The sequence below is a fragment of the Sprattus sprattus genome, assembly GCF_963457725.1.
Source record: "Sprattus sprattus genome assembly, chromosome: 1".
NCBI lineage: Eukaryota > Metazoa > Chordata > Actinopteri > Clupeiformes > Clupeidae > Sprattus > Sprattus sprattus.
In genome coordinates this window covers 46,869,493-46,890,672 of record NC_137920.1, presented here as the reverse complement: position 1 = coordinate 46,890,672, position 21,180 = coordinate 46,869,493, and the positions used below count along the sequence as shown (strand labels likewise).

Below are 21,180 nucleotides of genomic sequence, written 5' to 3'. Positions count from 1 at the left end.
GATCTTACACAGCTGGAAGGTGGAGCCCATTTCACAGTACAGCTCATACTGCTCCTGATCGCACACAGAAACACGACACAAGTCAGCACACAGGTCATCACACAGGTTAACGCGCTCCAAACCACCAAAGGAACCGCAACGTTCTGCACCAGAGTGCAAGCACGCCCCACTAACCTGTGTCACTTTGATGTGGTCATGGTGAGTGGGTTCGCACAAGCCTGTCAGGTCAGGGTTGTAGCTGCGTCCATCTGGGAACAGGTAGCTGAGGGGAGGGGCACAGACAGATCACACAGAGAGATCAAGAGAGACAGCATTCTATTGTGTAGCGCCCACGCCCACAGAAAGTACCAGCAGGAGGACGGGGGAGAGAGGAGACGGCAGGGAGGGCTGCTCTGCGCTGGGCTACACACCCATGTCATGTCCCTGTGAACTGACACACTCCTCTGAGCACTCAGACAGGCAGGAGAGCTAATGTGCTTTCATGCATAATTGCATTCCTGGCATTTCCATTAGAGACTACAGGAAAGTGGGCCACCTTTGCCAGCGTCTCCACACAGGCCCAAACCCAGAAGCAGTCAAGTGTGAGAGGGGAAGTCAAACTGCATTTAGAGAGATCATCTACCAACTCTGCCTTAGCAAGCGAGGGAATTGGACAGCGAAAGACCATTTGATCACAATATCCAAGAATGGCCACGTCTGAAGCTTCCCACAAAATGTCCTCAAATCAGATTCAGTTAGTGCAAAATGCAATACCAAGGGAACTCTTTTCATAACAGGTAGACCCCGGGTAATAGTCCATGTTGACATTACACTACATCAAAAAGTGAATTGATATTATTAGGAAAGTTAGCAAAAGTTCATTTTAAGGAAGACGCCATCCAAATGATTGTGTATACAGACTCACTATCATCACTCCAATCATACCTGAGATCAACATCAAATTACTGATGGCAAAAAAAAACATGCACCCAAACACATATGACTGATTGATAATAACTATACCTCCTGATTAGAGCTGATTCAAATGACACTCATTTAAATGCGTGGTCAGTGTCCTTTTCTAACGGGTAGAGTGACTGATGCTAAAGGCTGACAACCTTGTTGAGAGGGGCCCACACCTCCTCCCTATAGAGACGGTCAATTCCTGCTCTGTGAGGTCACTGTGGGAGAATGGGGCGTGTGTGTGAGAGAGAGAGGCGACACTTACAAGCCCTCCCTGCAGCCGTCGATGAGGGCCTGGAACAGTGGCTTGTTGTGGGGGATGGTCTGCAGGATGTTCCCGTCGCTGGTGACGTAGCCAATGGCCCACTGGCCCAGTCGGGTGCAGCTCAGCCTGAAGATATAGCTGATGGGTGGACGAGAGACAAGACGGGAGTTAGCCAAGGAAGGACAACAACAACAACAACAAATCATCAACAACAACAACCAATCATCGGCACTCCTGATATGCTTTGCACCTTGAGAAAACAGAACCTTAACATCCCAAGTTTTTTTATTTGTCGAACACCATCCCACCCAGACCAAATGAAGCACAGGGCTCTTAGGATGTGCACCTTCAGACACCAAAGCTGCTCCGGTACAGCTCAGAAACCTGTCAGACACACCAAAGCTACTCGGGTACAGCTCAGAAGAACACTCTACAATACAGACCCTTAGCACTCAGTGAGCTTTATAGCAGGACGCTATCAGCCCCTGTGTGTGGGCCGCTAGCCTGAATGAAACAGCTGGTGGCACAATGTGGCAGTGTGGATAAGGGAACAGAGAGGCATGTGTGCAACAGGTCAAACTGCTTTAATACATGGCACAGCATGTTATTGCCAATGCACTAAGAGAAAGAAACACCATTTGCTTAGGCGCAACAAGTTTAAATCCAGTTGCTTAAGAAATCAGGCATGTTAGATCAGGCTCCAAGTTCTTTAGTCATCTGTGTGACTAAATACAAAGGAAAAACCAGAGTGTGATCACAATCTGACAAAACAAACAAGGAAAAGAAAGTCCCAGCGATGTGGTCTAATGTGGTGATTATCCCATAGCAAATAAATAGTAGCTGTGTGCTACTGTTAGTAGGACTCAGGGTCAGGCAGGAAACACTACACTTCTGTTGCCACCAAACTGGCAGCGTTGGAAGAGCCTGTGGCCTGCCAGTCATTTTCACTGGGATTACTTTATTATATGAGTGCTATTTTTACTGCAGCTAGTGAATGGGCGTCTGTGTTTAATGTGATTAAATGCACAAGACGCCCACTGTGCTTGCCTCTCGTAGGGTATAGCTTCTCTAAGAGCTGTGAACGTTTGTGTGCGTTTCTTGCCAAATCTCTATCACCTCTGCTTTGAATCTCCTTGCCTTGCTCGCTTCCAGCAACACCTCTATGCACATCACAGAAAGATCACTTCCTGTCATGGTCTGAATGTTCACACTAGACATATAACCTAGACATAAACACAGCACTAAGCATTTGCATATTCCTCCTCTTCTCTGAACAAATGTGCTTAATTGTGTTCTATTCCACTTTCAACACAACCGCACCTACAAACTACAGCATGAAGCTGTTCATAGATGCAAAGTTGACCGTTACATCATCCAAGCACCGCTTTCCCAAAGGCTTTCATCTTAATCTATGATGTATTTATTTTGGGCTCTGCCATTCTTCTGGCTGTTGGAAACAGCAGTCTCTCGGGGGACTGATTGTAAAGGAGAAGCTGGCTGTCAGTGGCTCTGCTAACGCTGTCTCACTGTAATTAAAATTGCCACAACTCATTATATTTCCACTCGATGGCGCAGCTTGGGCTGAGAAGAAAGTGTGCTTCCCCTCTGTGGTGGAGATGCTGGTGATAGCGAGCGCGCGCTAATAAGCAGAGCAGAGCACACGGGACCTACAGGGTGCTGCTGACTCCCGGGGAGCCTCTTGAGAGTCTGGAGAGCGCCGCCACTGAAACCACATGCATACGTGACGTGATGGCTCCAGTGCATCATTACTGGAACAGAGCTATCCTGACTAGCACTTCTGACGCTCCACATGCATACGTGACGACTCCAGCACATCATTACTGGAACAGAGCTATCCTGACTTAGTCTGGGAAGTCCCGCCCCTCTTCTCCGGCCAATTTGATTTAGCCTCTGAAGGGGGTCTGGCAAACTTAGGATAGCAGTTCACTTCAAGATTTCCAGAATCCTTGGAGCCAATCACAAACTGGCTTTTGGCTACCTGGTGCGCCATTGGCGGATTTAAAATAACCACGTCTACCGTAACAAAAGCGAAACTTAAGAGGAAAGCACAGTAAACTATATACTGCTCTCGCGGCTGTCTTGGATGATTTCAAAGGCAAGTTTTCTTTGGAAATAGAACAGAAACCTGCTCTGGAACAAGTCATACAGAAAAAAGATGTGTTCGCTTTATTACCGATCGTTGTATCGTTGTATAGTATCGTTGGTCTGATTGGTTAAAGGCGTGTCCAATTACGTGAGTGAAGTGGACCTCCATTGAGGAGTTGGCCAGACTAACTGAGCAAATGAAATGCAGTGAAGGGGCGGGGAATTCCCAGACAAATCCTGACTAGCACTTCTGACCCTCCAAGTGTTTCTACCAGTAAACAGAAATGTGTTTGAGACAATGAATGAATGGGTGAGTGAGAGAGAGACAGGAGAGAACAATAAAGAAAAAGACAGTGATTCTAAGAGAGGCAGAGACACAAACAGGGAGACAGCAGACAGCGACATATATGAAGGTATTTGCAGAGTGCTTGTGTACATGTGTGTTGAAGCCATAGCAGTAGCCAAGGCAGACAGACAGGCATGCTGTGCTCCACCCCACCCCACCACACCCCCGAGCCGTCTAACAGCTGCCTTCCCCTCTGTTCAGGAGATTGGTATTTGCGTGCCATGATTCAGATGCGGATCTAGGCTGACCACCCACTGTCCTTCTGTTTCCTGTCGTTTGCTCTAGTCACATTGCCTTCTGATGCTGAGCAAAGCTAATTACTGTTTCAAGAGAAAAAGCCTGGAGACATATCTGCTCCTGCTACCATCAGACAAGGAGAACATTTTCCAATTCCAGCGAACTCTTTTATTACCCTCCAACTCCCCAGCACTGTTACACAACACTAGAGTGCATCCGACTGGAACAGCAGCTCTCTCTCTCTCTCTGGAGCTGAACAGTGAGAGTGTTCAGTAGGTCTCTTGTGAGTGTCTCCAACTTAAGAGGCTGAATTGCTTCCCTCAGTCTGCCTGCGACCTTAACCCCTGTGTGGTGTGGTGTGCAGACAGACAATGCAGCCTCAGGAAGTGCCTCTGTTTCACCCCCACCCACCCACTCCCACCCCCACCCCAGGATAGCAGCCTGCACACCTCTGACCTTCCTCTGATTAGCCGGCTCATCAGCTCCGCCCACGCAGGGCAGAGGCAGCACCAGCACCAGCAGCGTGCCAGACGAGCTTCGAGGAGGCAAGCTGCCACAGCGAGACAGCAGATGGCACATCTCTTACCTAGCCCTTATTTAACACACCAGGCCCTGTGCGCCCCCCCCCCCCCCCCCCCCCCCCTTACGGCTAGCAAGACCACATACCTGCCAGGTTTGTTGATGTACTTCTGCAGACGGGCCTTGACTTCGTCATAGGTCAGGAAGGCCATGTAGCCGGGGTGAGTGACCGCCAGGAAGTTCCAGTTCCTCAGGATAGAGGCCCACGGCTGGAAGACAAGACATTCTTTTAAAATAACGACTGCATTTCTAGATTACTCAACTATCTACTCAAACAAACCTTAAAGGCACTTTCTGACATGGCGCTACGATAGTGAGAGTGTTGCAGACAAAGATCTTGAATTTCAGTTTCTATTCTTGTCCACCGGAAGCTGCACGTATTCTGATACTCTCTGCGAGTGTACAGCTCGGGCACAGCTCTGGCAGCACCAGTGGCACTCCTACAGAGGCCACAGCACAGCACTTCAGCGGACTCAGGCCATTATCAGCTCCTCTGTCACACCTCAACACACTGCATGATGTGGAGCACATCTGTCTTCAGTGAAGGTCTTCTATTCCAGTGAAGGGAGCTGAGGCGTGTCTGCTCATGAGCCCATGTTTCATGTGGAGCAGTGACGAGTCAGTGGAGCTCCCAGAGGAACTGCCTACAGCATGTGATTCATCCTGCTTCTTTAGAAGAAGCACTACTTAGCACCCATGCCCAATGAGTGAGAGAGAGAGAGAGCGAGAGAGGGTGGAGTAGTGACTGTGGTAGGGTTTGTCAAGAGCAGCATAAGTTCCTGAGAAGCATTGTGTGAGAACCAGTTCCGTGCCTGGAGCCACAGCCCCCTCCCACCTCTTCACTAATTAAATGGCAACAATGGTGGACTGTGGGCTGTAGAGGAGAGGAGCAGCGCTGGTGCATGCATGGTGACTTAACCACACTCCCCCAGAGCATGGTGGGCCACCAAACTCCTCACACTGGAGTTATGAAATTACTGACACAGGCTTTGAAGCTGTGTGATGATGGCAGGGCTTGGCTGTATGACACATACGGACTTCAGTGTTTATCAGAGCTCCAGTTGTTGTTGACGGAGCATGGACCTCTGTAGCTCACACCAGCCACCCACACTGGAAGGAAAAAAGGTACTCCCCAGTTTCAGTTTTCATTCTGCTAATGACTGATCTCTTGTCTCTGACATTTCAGAACCCTGCTGTCTGTAGTCGTGTGCCTGGATAGGTTTATGGAAACCACACAAACAAGAGAACATATGGCTGAAGCTCACTGGTTAGTATGCTTCATTCTCCCTGATACCACACAAACAAGAGAACATATGGCTGAAGCTCACTGGTTAGTATGCTTCACTCTCCCTGATACCACACAAACAAGAGAGCATATGGCTGAAGCTCACTGGTTAGTAAGCTTCACTCTCCCTGATTTCACACAAACAAGAGAACATATGGCTGAAGCTCACTGGTTAGTATGCTTCACTCTCCATGATACCACACAAACAAGAGAACATATGGCTGAAGCTCACTGGTTAGTAAGCTTCACTCTCACTGATACCACACAAACAAGAGAGCATATGGCTGAAGCTCACTGGTTAGTATGCTTCATTCTCCCTGATATCACACAAACAAGAGAGCATATGGCTGAAGCTCACTGGTTAGTTTGTTTCACTCTCCCTGATACCACACAAACAAGAGAACATATGGCTGAAGCTCACTGGTTAGTATGCTTCACTCTCCATGATACCACACAAACAAGAGAACATATGGCTGAAGCTCACTGGTTAGTATGCTTCACTCTCCCTGATATCACACAAACAAGAGAGCATTATGGCTGAAGCTCACTGGTTAGTATGCTTCACTCTACCTGAAAAAGCCTGGTGAAGATGTCAAATTCAAAGACAGAGATATAGTCATTGCAGGTCAGGTCGATGGTGGATTTCAAGGCCATGGCTTCTAGTCCCGAGCTGATTGGATGGACTTCATGAAGGCACTGTCGAAATACTTTCCATGGCACAATAGTCCTGAAAGACAGAAAAAAAATTATTGAATAGGACAACAACACAACACGTGCTGATGGTTGTTAGGGAATTACCAGAATTACCAGAAAGACACAAAGCATGACAATGCAAGGCTCTGGGACTTCTAGCCATTGTTTACATTATTACAGTTACAGTATACAGAGTGTATACAGACCAAGATTTTGCAATATGAGACCGCAACCTGAAATACAGTGCCACTTGAAAGTATGTGAACCCCTTGAGCACTTAAGAGTTTTCGGTTGTTTTACCTTGATTTTTCATTTTTTTCATCACCAATTTTCCATAGATGAAATGTCAGGTTTATGTTTATCATTTGCATGTACTTGTTTAGAGGGAATTGTTTGAGTAGCCAAAAAACTACATGAAACATGGAATTTCAGTGTATTTTCAAAAGTAAGTGAACCCCCAGCTGCATTGGTAAAGCCAAGCAGGTAACAGATTCGGTGAAACATATTTGGGTGCTTAATAAGTCAATTAAGCAAACCAATCAACTGAGACATCCTTAAGAAAAGCGTTGGGCAACACAGATTAAAAAAGAGAGGAAACCAACCAAACTACTGTAGTGCCAAGGTGTACCCACTCAGATCAACAATGCCGAGAGGAAACGAGATTTTCGAGGAAGACGGTACTGACAGCCCATCAGTCTTGGGAAAGCTATAAGACAATATAACAAATAATTTAGAAATGGAGGGCATTCAACATGACCGCATCCCTGCCTAGAAGTGGACGCCCATCAAGACCATCACCAAGAAGCACCAGAAGAAGAAGAAATCGGGTAAAAGTCAAACCACACATCACCTCTAAAGAGTTTCGGACCTCTCTGGTAGCATCTGGGGTAAATGTACATGGGTCTACAATCAGACCAAAATTGAAGACATTACATTCATGATCGGGTTGCTAGAAAGAAGCCTCTGCTCTCAAGAAAGAACAAAACTGCCCATTTCAACTTTGCCAGAGAGCACTTGGATAAACCAAAGGCCTTCTGGAAGTCCCTTCTTTGGACAGATGAGTCCGAGATAGAATTTTTACGATTCTACGATTTTTACGATCAAAACTAACAATTTTCGTCTGATTGTAGACCCATGTACATTTACCCCAGATGCTGCCAGAGAGGTCCGAAACTCTTTAGAGGTGATGTGTGGGTTGACTTTTACCCGATTTATTCTTCTTCTGGTGCTTCTTGGTGATGGTCTTTATGGGCGTCCACTTCTAGGCCGAGATGCGGTCACGTTGAATGCCCTCCATTTCTAAATTATTTGTCTTGGATGGATGGATGGAGCTGGAATCTTTTGGAGATGGTCTTAAGCGGTCCGCATGCTTATCCGACCGTGCTCTCCGATCTCAAGAGGCACGCCCTAAAACGCCCTCCTTGAAGTGGGACCACACCTTTGAGCACCTCGGACAGCCTTCCGAGGGTCTCGGATGGCCTCTGGAGCACCGCTCGAATTTTCTCAACTATCCGATCCGAGCTGTCCGACACCCCTGGCTAAAATCACGTTTCCTGTGTCGTTCCCTATATGACAGCACCACCGTTTTTTAAAAATCGCTGGGAGAACGCTGGGAACCTGGGGCTGGAGGTCCAGGAGTGCATTAGGAGTTGGAGGAAGATTAGGGACAAGTTTGTAAAAATGAAAAAAAACTATGAAGGGCCCCAGCGGTACTCTGGGAAGTCCCGCCCCACTTCTTCCGGCCAAATTGATTTTGCCTCTGCACTGGGTCTGGCCAACTTTGGATAGCCGTTTATTTCAAGATTTCCAGAATCCTTGGAGCCAATCACAAACTGGCTTTTGGCTACCTGGCGCGCCATTGGCGGATTTAAACTTACCACGGCTACGTTACAAAATCTACTGCATGCAGAGTTTTTAAACATTGGACATGGTGGCCGCCGAAGAACCGCAAACTTCGATAAGGCAAGTTTTCTTTGAAAACAGAACAGAAACTTGCCCTGGAACAATTCATACAGAAAAAATATGTGTTTGCTTTATTACCGATCGTTGTATCGTTGTATAGTATCGTTGGTCTGATTGGTTAAAGGCGTGTCCAATTACGTGAATGAAGTGGATCGCTGATGAGTAGTTTGCCAGACTAACTGAGCAAATGAAATGCAGTGAAGGGGCAGGGAATTCCTAGACAACCCCAGCGGTGATGCAGGAGGAAAACCGACATCTCCCTTCTTCCTTGCTCTATCGTGGCTCTCGCCGCATATAAAGCATAGGGAGACGTCGTCTAATTACAGCAATAATAAAAACATTTCTTGGTTTTCGAACAGCCTCTTTGTGTTTGAGCTAGCAGAGCATGCAGTGTAAATGATTAAATTGTAAAAGAACCTGAATTGTAGACGTAAAAAAGCAGAACTGTTTGTGTGGTATAATAGTAGAAAATATTTGGCAATAACCGCCAGCTTGGTCATTGTCGTTAGTAATTCATTTCACAACAACAGAATCTGATCATTAACCGAAAATACACGGGATAAAAACAAACGATTTCTTATTTTATAGTTCTACTGTTGTTGTTGATGAGGATGTAATGGCCTTGTAACATCATAATAAACCGATGGTAATCTCCACAGCCCCTCGTAGAACCATGCAGGTAAAGGTGAGTCGTACGTTCATCCGATTAGAAAGGGCATGTCTCTCGTGAAGTCGTACAAGGTGAGTTGGATAACCATGCAAAAGCCTTTATAGCTTTCCCAAGACTGATGGGCTGTCAGTACCGTCTTCCTGATGTTCTCAGATATCTCGTTTCCTCTCGGCATTGTTGATATGTGTGGGTACACCTTGGCACTACAGTAGTTTGGTTGGTTTCCTCTGTTTTAATCTGTGTTGCCCAACGCTTTTCCTAAGGATGTCTCAGTTGATTGGTTTGCTTAATTGACTAATTAAGCACCCAAATATGTTTCACCGAATCTGTTACCTGCTTGACTTTACCAATGCAGCTGGGGGTTCACTTACTTTTGAAAATACACTAATTCCATGTTTCATGTAGTCTAAACAAGTACATGCAAATGATAAACATAAACCTGACATTTCATCTATGGACAATTGGTGATGAAAAAAATGAAAAATCATGGTAAAACAACAGAAAACTCTTAAGTGCTCAAGGGTTCACATACTTTCAAGTGGCACTGTATGTCCTATATAAACACACAGGCCCACTAGTACCAGATCACTGGTGAAGGATGACTATAGACTGGCAGATATAGCTAATGTTTAAGATCTGTCCATGTGTCATCTAAATAACTACAATGTTCTCTTTCTGTTGGGTTTGCTGTGGAGGTAAATGGTGACCATCTGCTGACCAGGACTTCTTTCATGAGTTTGGGAAATTAAATGAATTAAAGCAGAACTTTAACCATTCTTTCACAAACGCTTAACTTGAACCACAGAGACCAATACCACAGAAAAAAAAGCACGTTTTCTGTTTTCTTCAATGTTCTCTGATATCTGCAACACATACATGGATTTCCGGGGACAAGTAAGTTTGCCTTGATACTGTGATTAGTTAGAATGTAATGGAATTCAGACAACTGAAGAAGACAACTCCCTGAATCTTGTTCTTATGGGGAAGCTTCATGACAGTATGATACATTAATAGGAAACACTTGACTGTCTTTTGAACTGAGGCATCACAAAATGGAGGATATGACGTTATCCTGAAAAAAAAGAGACTCGAAGAAGGTTACACCCACATGGTGAACTACACGAATGTCTTTGCATAACCACATGTCTTAGCAGATGGAAAAACGACACCAACCCTGACCTTCAAAAACCTGCCAGCAAAAACAGACAAATCAAAACTGTGAAGAAGAAAAAAAACGTCTGGAGCGTGGTGTGAAACCTTGATGGAAATGAACAAATCCTGGCTTCTGAGTGGAAAGCAGAGTGTGGAGGTGTTTCGCACAAAAAAAGTGGGTTCTGGAGGGGTTCCACACTGAATGAACAGATCATCTGATGTTTGGCCCTGAATGATCAGTGTCATCTGGTTCTGCCCAGCTGAGCACAGCAGCCCAATGGAATCAGATCAGGATGCTGTGTGCACGGACTTCATGGCCCACTGGACAAAACATTTTGTTTTTATCTCACTAATCACAGATTATCTCCCTTGCACAGGCAAGAGAACATGTAGCACACGATGACACATAGCTGGCAGCTGTTATACTAGTAGAAGTATAAGTGATAAAGTAGTAGTAGTAGTAAATCATAGAACTACTACTGCTGAAATGGTAACAGCAGTAGATCTCTGGTTGGTATATGTAGTATAAGTCATCTAGTATATTACTTTTGTAACTGATAATCAAATAATAGTAGATGCTTGGGGAAAATGAAATGGAAAAATAAGAAAGATGTTGCACACTATCAGGTAGTGCTGGCAAGAACTCTGAAATGAATAAAATATCCTGCTTTATGCTATATTTAAAAAAATATGTAAATAAATAAACAATTTTTGTTTATTCTCCTCCGGTGTGAAATTAAGCACCCATTCCATTAACTCTCCAATCTCAGTCTTTACTGTATGATTAACACCCATTAAAGGTTTAAGCACAGGCCTGAGAGCTGCACCAATCATCTGCCGTAGTTGCCTTTCCAACACATGCATTTCATTATGGCAGCAAATGGAACAGTGCGGTGCTTGGGAGGGCTGGCCGCGTTCAACAGCACGGTGACCCTCTCCTCTCCGTGCTGAATCAACGTTCCTTCACATTCATTTCCTTAAGCACATCTCCCGTAAGCACTCCTCTTTCAGGTCATTCCAAAAGTCATCCACCATAACAACCCTGGTGCAGGAGCCATATGTTAACATTTATGACAGTTATTGCAATCTCACATTTTATGATCAAAAGTGAGCTGAGTTCAAATGAGTGAGTAAAGAGTCAGTTTCTTATCAAGGTATCTGTTTGTTTTCTTTTGAAAGTGTATAATGGTAGTGGATGAAAGAGTCTAAGGTTGTGAAGGATGGATTTATGATGTGGATCATAGCACCATCCAAGGCACCTCTACAATACTCTCATTACTCTATCAATATCTCACAGAGGAAAGCAACACTAATTTATAAAACATGAACACAAAATGATCTAATGATGAACTTTTTTTTCTAGAGCTGACAATATTAACACATTAATGTTTACAATGTATTTGAAATATTAAACAACAACAACAAAAACAACAAACAAGACCATTAACACCGCTGAGTTTTGTTATTATTTCTGTTAGTGCATATGTAGTGGTTTATAAATCTGGGAGCACCCACTGTACACCTGACACAGAGCTTAGTTGAGTTCACAAGCTTGCAAATACTTACATTTACAAGTAACCCAACGTTCAGGAAAATGTCCTGAAAAGACAACTGTGATACTATCATTCCTAACGCTGTACAACATAGACTGAAAAAGTCAACTGTGATCCTATCATTCCTAATGCTGTACAACATAGACTGAAAAAGTCAACTGTGATACTATCATTCCTAACGCTGTGCAACAATGAGTGCAGACGAAGAATTGTTTCACCCTGCTGGGTGTGGGTCTTTGATGAGGTATGGAGAGAAGAAGCAGGGGAAGAGGAGATGAGATTTCATTACGCTGACTAACGTATCAAAGGCCTTAATGAGTGGAGGACTGCTTAATGGACAGAGAGTCTCTCACCCCATCCACAAACAGAGCCTCCTGTCATAGCCAATTACAACACACCAGGAAGTCCCCTCTGCCAATTACAACACACCAGGAAGTCCCCACGGCCAATTAGAACACACCAGGAAGTCTCCACGGCCTCGGGTGGCGGCACACAGAGACCCAGGCAGCAGAGCGAGGCAAGAGGAAGAGAGCGTGTCCAAATGTGAGCTTGGGTTCAGAGCGGTCACAGGACTGTCCTCAACACACAACAGGAACCCCCAGCCTAGTAGAGTGGGCCATGGCTCAAGGCCAAGGAGCTAATGCCTGGTCAAAGGCAAGTATTAGCATAAGCACACACACATGTATGCAAGCACAAACAGTCCTGATCTTTCTACTTCCTCTTTAAATGCTGCTTGTTGACATACAGGCCTTTCTAACCACGTCTCTGTTGTCCCCAGGCAAAATGAGAAAGGTTTCAGCCACACACACACACACACACACCGACACACACACACCGACACACACACACACACACACACACACACACACTACATAATGTACTACATCGGCTGCAGCGGAGAGAAGACACACAAGGGGAGCATTGGACATGGCAAATGCTTCAAATAGTATTTTCAGAGGGCTTTATCAACCCTTTACCCTCTCCGTGACAAGATACAGCTAACCATCAGACAAATGAGCCTGCCTATAGTATTCTGCTATGGAATAAGGCTCCTTCTCTCTTTAAGTAGGAGAAAGAAATCTGACATCTCAGCTAGTAGCCTTCGGTGTTGCCATTGGAGACGGCACTTACATTGGCTGATGTTCATGAGCAGCATTTCAATGAGCATTTTCTTTTTAAATAGAACTGCGTGTCAAGAGAGTAACCAATTTAACTGAGCAAATTCTCTTCTGAGCCAGAGGCTTTTTTTAAACTTAGTAAAATTGTGACCCCACTGAACGTTCCGTAATAATTTGAGAACAAAGAACATCTCAATCTTTAATTTAACAAGTCCCCTCACTGCAGTAAGAGAGGCAACCCTTTTATGTTTATTTTTTCATGCTTCAGGGCTTGGTAGGCCTGATTGACTAATCATATAGCCATGGAAACAGCACTATGTTTGAAGTATAAATATCAGTAAGAACAATGTACACAGTAAGACACACATGTGCACATGTACACACTCACACAGCACACTCACACTCACACACACACACTCACCAATCTACAGACATGCACACAGCACACAGCACGCACACACACACACACACACATACACACACACACTCACCAATCTACAGACATGCACACAGCACACAGCACACACACACACACACACAGCACACTCACACTCAGACTCTCTCTCTCTCTCTCACACACACACACACATATGTGGATGCGCAGTGGATGAGGACACACCCAGGCCATGGGCTACAGCCCAGCAGTGACACTAGCTTGATGAGAGGAGGAGAGGAGGAACCACTGCTGCTGCTCTAATGTACCAGTAGGAACAGAAGGAACAGGGACCCTAGCTTGATGAGAGGATGAGAGGAGGAGAGGAAAAACCACTGCTGCTCTAATACCACTACTGAATATGAGCTCTGTCTGCCATAGCAACAAGCCTGGCTCTACCTGCCCTCTAATGTACCAGTAGGAACAGAAGGAACAGGGACCCTAGCTTAATGAGAGGAGAGGAACCACTGCTGCTCTAATACCTGCTCTAATGTACCAGTAGGAACAGTAGAAACAGGGAGGCCCAGGCACTGAAGTGGGAGATTTTGTTCTCTCCAAGCACAGTGCAAAATTGTACTAAATTGAACAGATATTTTTAACAGATGTCTTTTCTCAGTGTCAAACTCCCATATTAACACATTCTTTTCTAAAGCTCACCAAAGTTCATCAGTCCTCAATAACACTAATGAGAACAAACTCAAATCTATATACAGTAGATGCCAATGCAATTGTGAGCCATTTTTATCTTAAAGAATACCTCACTACTCTGATGCTACCTAACCGTCTCCTTTAATCCCCTGAAGTCTGTGGCATTGTCGCCAAAACCGATAATCTCAAATCTCAAATCCAATCTTCACACCCATTCATCACACCAACACAATAATAGTGTTGCTATAAACCTAAAAGGCTTTTCCTTCTGATTATTACACTGGCAAATACAATTATAGTTTGAAACGTACCTAAAACAAGAGAAATGTTCAGGTATTGACATCTCTCAGTCAGAGCACCAGTGGATAGCCCTATCACCCAACCCTCCATTAGTTGTTCTATTCACTTGCTCATAACCTGTGGCTTTAAGGGAGGAGATACAACACATGGGAGAAAGTCCACCGTAAACAAAACATTTTGATGCATGCCATGCCATTTGGAGGTAGATGGTTATAGATATGGAAAATACAAATATGACATACATACTATGTACATGTGATTATACCTAAAACAGAGTTGAAACTCATGTGGAAACACTGCTTGAAGTTGCTTCATTTTTCAAAAATATCACAGCATGTAAGAACCCCAAAAGTACCAGATCCAGCACCAGACTCATGGGCAGACAGGTGACCTGTTTACAACATATCACCTCATGAGGTCATGGTACACTGTGGCTTTGCGTGTACTGAGCACTGTGTCTGCGTCTGCGTCTGCGTCTGCGTCTAGAGGACATCCCTGGGGCCTGAGCTTCAGCTTTCTGAAGTCAAAGGGAAAAGCTGTTCTCCATCCAGGGTATCAATGACAAACACTTCCTTTCTGCAGAGCGGAAAGCTGGCCTTTATTATAATCTATAACATATCACTGCTGTAACAAGATCTACGCAGGAGACTGGCGCTCTGCTCTTTGTCCTCTGCTCCCCTTAGAAAGCCTGTCTATCGGGGCTGTCCTGTGTTCTCTGTTCCTCTCAGAAAGCCTGTCTATCGGGGCTGTCCTGTGTCCTCTGTTCCCCTCAGAAAGCCTGTCTATTGGGGCTGTCCTGTGTCCTCTGCTCCCCTTAGAAAGCCTGTCTATCGGGGCTGTCCTGTGTCCTCTGTTCCCCTCAGAAAGCCTACAGCACCTCCACCTCATCACAACTCACTTTAAACGTCTGCTTGTGTGTGTGTCTGAACGACACACTCTAACATGCAGCAGTGTACAGGGCTGCTCATCAAACTGCTCCTTCTTTAAATGGATCAAAGCTCAGACACTGGAGAAGGACCCTGTTTGCATTGCACTCAAAGTGAATGAACGTCATGTTGGGGTAAGTTTAAGGTGACGGTTTTACTGTCAGGGTAAGGTCTGTTTGGAAGTCAGAGCCCCCAGGGCGATGTTTTCTCCAGCACTCACATAGGCAAGCCTTCATTACCACATCACATCCATGGAAAAACAGTGCTTAATGCATTCTTTATGTGTGGTTGGTTGTAGGTGTGAGAGAGGGAGACTAGGGGCCTGAGGACAGCTGAACAGAAAGACCGAGCAGCAGACATGTTGAGACCAGTCTGCACGTTGAGGAGAGGAGAGGAGAGGGGAGGGGAGGGGAGGAGAGGAGAGGGGAGGGTAAGAGGAAGGAGAACCAGAAGCACACAGACGGTGTGAGCAGCCTGATGCAGGCCTTTAGCAGCAGAACACTAATCACACAGCCTGCCTGCCTGCAGCAGTAAGGGCCTTGGCTTACCTTATCCACACCTCACATGCATGGCAAACAACAGATTTTTTTATGTGTTTGTGTGAACAACCAGAAACAAAAATGTATCAAAGAAGATTTGAGACTTACTTCTCTCCAAAAAACTTCCTCCAGAATTCTGCGGCATCTTGCTTGGTGATGCGGAAGTTGTCCCCCTGGAAATGGCCACCGGGGAAGATGGCCTTAATCTCAGCTAACATGTGGCTGAAGATCAGGGACAGTTTAGTGAGATTCCTCCTGTAAAAGAGACGGTGAGAGAGAGAGAGTGAGAGAGTGAGAGATAGAGAGTGAGAGTGAGAGTGAGAGAGTGAGAGTTAGAGTTAGAGTTAGAGTTAGAGTTAGAGAGTGAGAGAGAGAGAGAGAGTGAGAGAGAGAGAGAGAGAGAGAGAGAGAGAGAGAGAGAGAGGGGGTCACTACACTGAACCAAACCTGCTATCTTTATTAACAATACAACTACAGTACATGGCCACTTGGTATTCAGTGGACACAAGCAGCAGCACCCCCACACTCACACAGACACACAGACTCATTCATCAAATACACCAACTGATACTTATATTGAGAAGGAAAAGTGAGACATCTGCGTTCTTCGTTCAGCTCAGATGAGTTCTGTGTCCTTGAGCATTTTGGGGAAGTTCATATGGTTCCCTTTACTCCCATTAAAACAGCCTGTAGATTATGTTCGCAATCTGATGCACATTCTGGAGGGGACTGTGGAATAACAATATTCTTCACAGTACGACTGGGGTTTGATAATAAATGGCAGTGTCTCTTAGCATCTGCTGTACAATAACACACACAGACACACAGACACACACACACACACACACACACACACAGAAACACACAACGGACGAACTACAACAAATGGGAGTTTAAGAATGCAAACAGGACTTTCGGAATGCAGCACATGTGTTGTAGTCCAAGTCCTTCAGTGCTTTCACCACAGGCTGCTGGGGGACAAAAGACCAGTGGAACCTTGGAGGAGAACTTCACAATGAGCCTCTAGGGAAAATGGACAAGCAGGACATGAACACCTCCCGCCACAGGCTGGAGACGTTAGCATAAAGCCTCTGGACAGGAGTTTCCTGGAGGCACACAATAAGAGCGGGCGCCTCTCCCTCAGGTATGCTCCAGAGGAGGCTGGCTGTTCCCTGCTGATAAATGCCTCCTCTGAGTTGCACAACACAAGCACACTCACAACCCTTCAACCTCTAGACACACCAGTCTCCTCATCCCAATTTCAGACACAATCCCTGGTGACATTTCATGAGCAAATTCTGAAGAACACCTCCGAGATTGAGGAGAGATTTGGGCTAGTGAAGAATCAGACAGAAACAATCAACTTCAACAAACGAAAACGACTTCAGCCGGAATTCATTAACACACTTTATCTCAATTTAAACAAAGGACAAGAGAACATGACGGACGGAAGTCGACAAAGGACCAAGTTACATGGGCGCTAGACCTTCAACAGCAGAGCTGGTTGCCCTCTTCTACAAACACAGACTGCAACACACCAATCCACACTACATGCACATTTAGTGGCACTTTTGAATGCTGAAAAGGTATTGAAAAACAATCCATGAGAACTTACTCTAGCTAGAATTAGCGAAAAGTCACCAACATCTTTGTGGTAATTGTTATAGTGCAAGTTGCTCAATCCTTTACTATGGTGCAACACAAATACCCAAACACTATCCATTCAGCCAGATTTCATTTCCCACTAAAGTCAGTTTCTTCATGTTTTCAGTACTTTCAGTACCATTGCTCCTGCATTGCAACATTCCTTCACAAAATGCTTTTGGATTTCACTGTTCAGAGGGGAGGAGAGTGTCAGAGCTCTGAAAACAGCTAAAACTGCTACACTGTTCACATTCTCAGTGCCAAAATCCAGCATAGACACATTTTCCCACAGCACATTCTTGTGGAAGTTCCTTGAGGAAAGCCAAGGCAGCTTGGGGAATGTCTCCTTCTACTGAACGACTGGTTGATTACAACATGAGACATGAATCCAATCCAGGAACAAGACGTGAGTTTGTTGGCAAGACTCAGGAGAAAGAAAAGGGGGGACAGGCTTTCGTGAAATAAACACAAAAATGCGGTTTCCCATTGTAGTGACTTGGGCCACTTCCCAGGTGGCACAACATTTACAGGAGCGGCCATCTAATTGGCCCTTTCAGACTTTCTGCTTCCATTGTGCTGTAGGAACTGTCAGACCTACCAGATTTAGCCTTTGCTCTGCGATCGTGACGTCAATTCCAAGCAGGACAAAATAATGAGAGCGCATTAGACCATTAAACCAGAGATTTTCTAGACAATGTTAGGATTACCCCAAGGTCGAATTAACAGTTGAATTTTGCTATGAAGTTGCTAACACTTGGTTAAGGCTTCATGGCAGCTGTGATTACTTGATAAATGAAAACACAAGCACCACCATGAATAATTAAACCTATACATTTCAGCTGACATTGTGCTTGTTTTCATTCAGTGACTGTAACATCAAGAAGCTTTACTTTAACTGTATTGACCGTGACCTTTGGTAAAAAATGATTAAAAAAATCGCGCTTGATGTTTTCTTCCACTCACAAGGCATTTATCCAATAAGCATCAACCATCACTGCAAGTGTCACTCAGCAGTTTCAGGGCCGCTCAGAGTTACCTACCCTGGAGTAGGCACTTATTTTACCCCCAAAACAGTCCCCAAAGAGGCTTGTCTGCTCAGAGGTATACCTGGAGTAGGTACTTATTTTACCCCCAAAACAGTCCCTGGAGAGGCTCGTCCGCTCAGAGGTACCTACCCTGGAGTAGGTACTTATTTTACCCCAAAAACTGTCCCCAAAGAGGCTTGTCCGCTCAAAATGCACACCAAGGTATGGGCTGCACTAAAACAGCCCGCTAGTTCCTGCAGTGGAAAACTGCCTATAGTTGCATAAATCACTTAGTCACAGTCACACTTTTCATGAGCAATATCACAAGTACACCGCAGGCACCATCCAAGAGGGAACAAAGACAATTTCAGTGCACGGCACATGTGAAGCCAAGAAGGATTTAAAAAGAAATAACACATGTTAGTTCTGAGGTCTACGAATGCTTAGAGAAGGCTGGGAGAATTCAAAGCTCTCTCCCAGAGACCCTGGCTTTGAGTTCTCACCTGTGACACTGACAACACATTCTAAAGTCTGCAAATGTTTACAAGTGTGAGCCTCATAAACAAAGTTGAAGAGGAAGAGGGCGATAAGATGCTGAGCACGACAGAAAAAGAGGAAGAGAGGAGTGGAGGAAAGCTTTGCAGACTTAGCAAGACAGACAATGAAAGTTAATCTTACTACAGAGGCTTGTCCTAGAGTATGAAAAAGTTAATTAGGAAACAGCAGAGCAACTTATGTAAATTCCTAGGCTGCTTTGCATCCGTGTGCGTTGGGGCACTCCATGTAGAGGTCTGCACTCCCGCGGGAATCCCGCGGGACCCGCGGGCTGCGATGCAAATCTGTGCGACGCGGGACAAGTTTGAAAACCTCTGTGCGGGAACAGGCGGGACAAGGGAGAGCTCCCGCGGGATGCGGGATAAAAAGAAAAATGCATCACTCCCGCAAATTGAATATGCGCGCAAAAATAAAACTATGAATGAACAAGAGCAATCCGAGATTTCTGACCTCCAGCAAGGGTCCGTTCATTTATTGCAGTACTGCGTTTCAACGACGTGGTATTCACAAAGTGACGTTGTATACACCCAAAACTCAGTGTAAATCTTGTATCAAGCACTTGCTCGATCCCAATGCACAGTTTTCGATTACAGTGACAACGTATCACATACGTTTAGTTAGTCACGCGAAGCAATGTTAGGATAAATATCGTATTGGGACATTGAGAGAAAGATCGTGTATTAGTCTAAACATCATTCCTTGTTTTGACAAATAACCTCATTGGGATTTTCCACGAACCAAAATCCTCATACTACAATGTTAATCATTGGCGAAATCTTGGATTGCTTCAGATCCGGATCATCCTGAAATCTGAAATTTTATTGGGGATGTCCCAGGAGCAAGATCCGCCTCTTGTGAAAATTTCAGAAAGATCCGCCCAGTAGTTTCTGAGAAATCTTGTCCACAGACAGACAAACAGACGGACAAATAAATAAATACATTAGCAGACCCGATCGCATAACTCTTCTCCTTGCTGGAGGTAATAAAGTATGTGTACATGATTAATGTTATGCTGGAATTCTATGATTACAGCAGCACTAACTGATGCTTGAATATGGAAAAACTTCATCAAGTCGCCATCATTTTGTTTTGTTAGTTAATTATGGTAATGAAGTGAGGTAGTCTTCAAGTTTTCTCCAGCAAACGGCTACTATTATTTTATTAATATGGACATTTTTTTTGTTTTGTAACCAAGGCTATTGCCTTTGTTTAAATGGTCTTGCCATTACATTTGGTTTAAAATGGTAAGGAGTAGCCTAGTGTGCATTTACTTCCAATGGGCCATGTGACAAGCACTTCGTGAAATAGAGAGCGGAAATGAATATCCATCTTGCATGGACTGTCTTGCGCGGGATTCTCGCGGGTGGGAGCGGGATATATTACTACAGCTGCGGGCGGGAGCGGGACTAAAACATATTTTTTCTTGCGGGAGTGAAAAATGTGTCCCGCGCAGACCTCTAACTCCATGTACCCACTCCTCTAGTAAATCAGCTTTCTGTTCCACACACTGGATTGCTTGGATATACTGTAGATAATGTGGCAGCCACACATCCCCAAGGCTGGAACTATTGCTGGGTAAGATGCAAGACATTTTCAACATGCAGCCCCCGGCACACTTATTTGCTAAATGTTTTCAACCACAAGTGAAAAGGTCAGATGTACTGCCCTGATCTCCACACATGTCACAAGTGATAAGGTTAGATGAACTGCCCTGATCTCAACCACAAGGGATGAGGTTAGATGAACTGCCCTGATCTCAACCACACAGGATAAGGTTAGATGAACTGCCTTGATCTCAACCACAAGGGATAAGGTTAGATGAACGGCCCTGATCTCCAGACAAGTGATACGGTTAGATAAACTGCCCTGATCTCCACATATGCCCCATCATGCTAGTAGAAGACATTCTGTGCAAAGCATGAGATGCAAAAACTGTTCTCCTAATGAGCTCAAATCACGTGGGAAAGAGAAGTCAGCCAAAGTGGTCGGCGCTATCAAAGGTCACTGATCTTTGGTTACTCTTCCTGCCTCTAGCTAAGCCTACACAAAGCACCACAAGGTCTCACAGTGCCTCTGAGGTCAAAAGAGATGCTGAGACAGTGGAACAAGCAAAAAAACTGCAGAACTTCTCTATTCTTGTCTTCCTTGCTTAGCACTGCTGTTCCGACTGACCAGACCTGGGAAAGCAGAAGGAATACTGGT

The 21,180-nt window shown here is 44.9% G+C and overlaps 1 protein-coding gene across 1 annotated transcript in view; it reads right to left on the bottom strand.

Annotated features, from left to right (window-relative positions):
* cblb (Cbl proto-oncogene B, E3 ubiquitin protein ligase) overlaps window positions 1-21,180 on the bottom strand; it is a 62,916-nt gene that overhangs the window by 18,549 nt on the left and 23,187 nt on the right. Inside the window, 6 exon segments of the mRNA XM_080839517.1 lie at window positions 1-54; window positions 175-262; window positions 1,208-1,345; window positions 4,563-4,684; window positions 6,331-6,487; window positions 15,863-16,009. The exon segment at window positions 1-54 is cut by the window's left edge and continues 78 nt beyond it. Coding sequence (XP_080695643.1) covers window positions 1-54; window positions 175-262; window positions 1,208-1,345; window positions 4,563-4,684; window positions 6,331-6,487; window positions 15,863-16,009 — 706 coding nt within the window.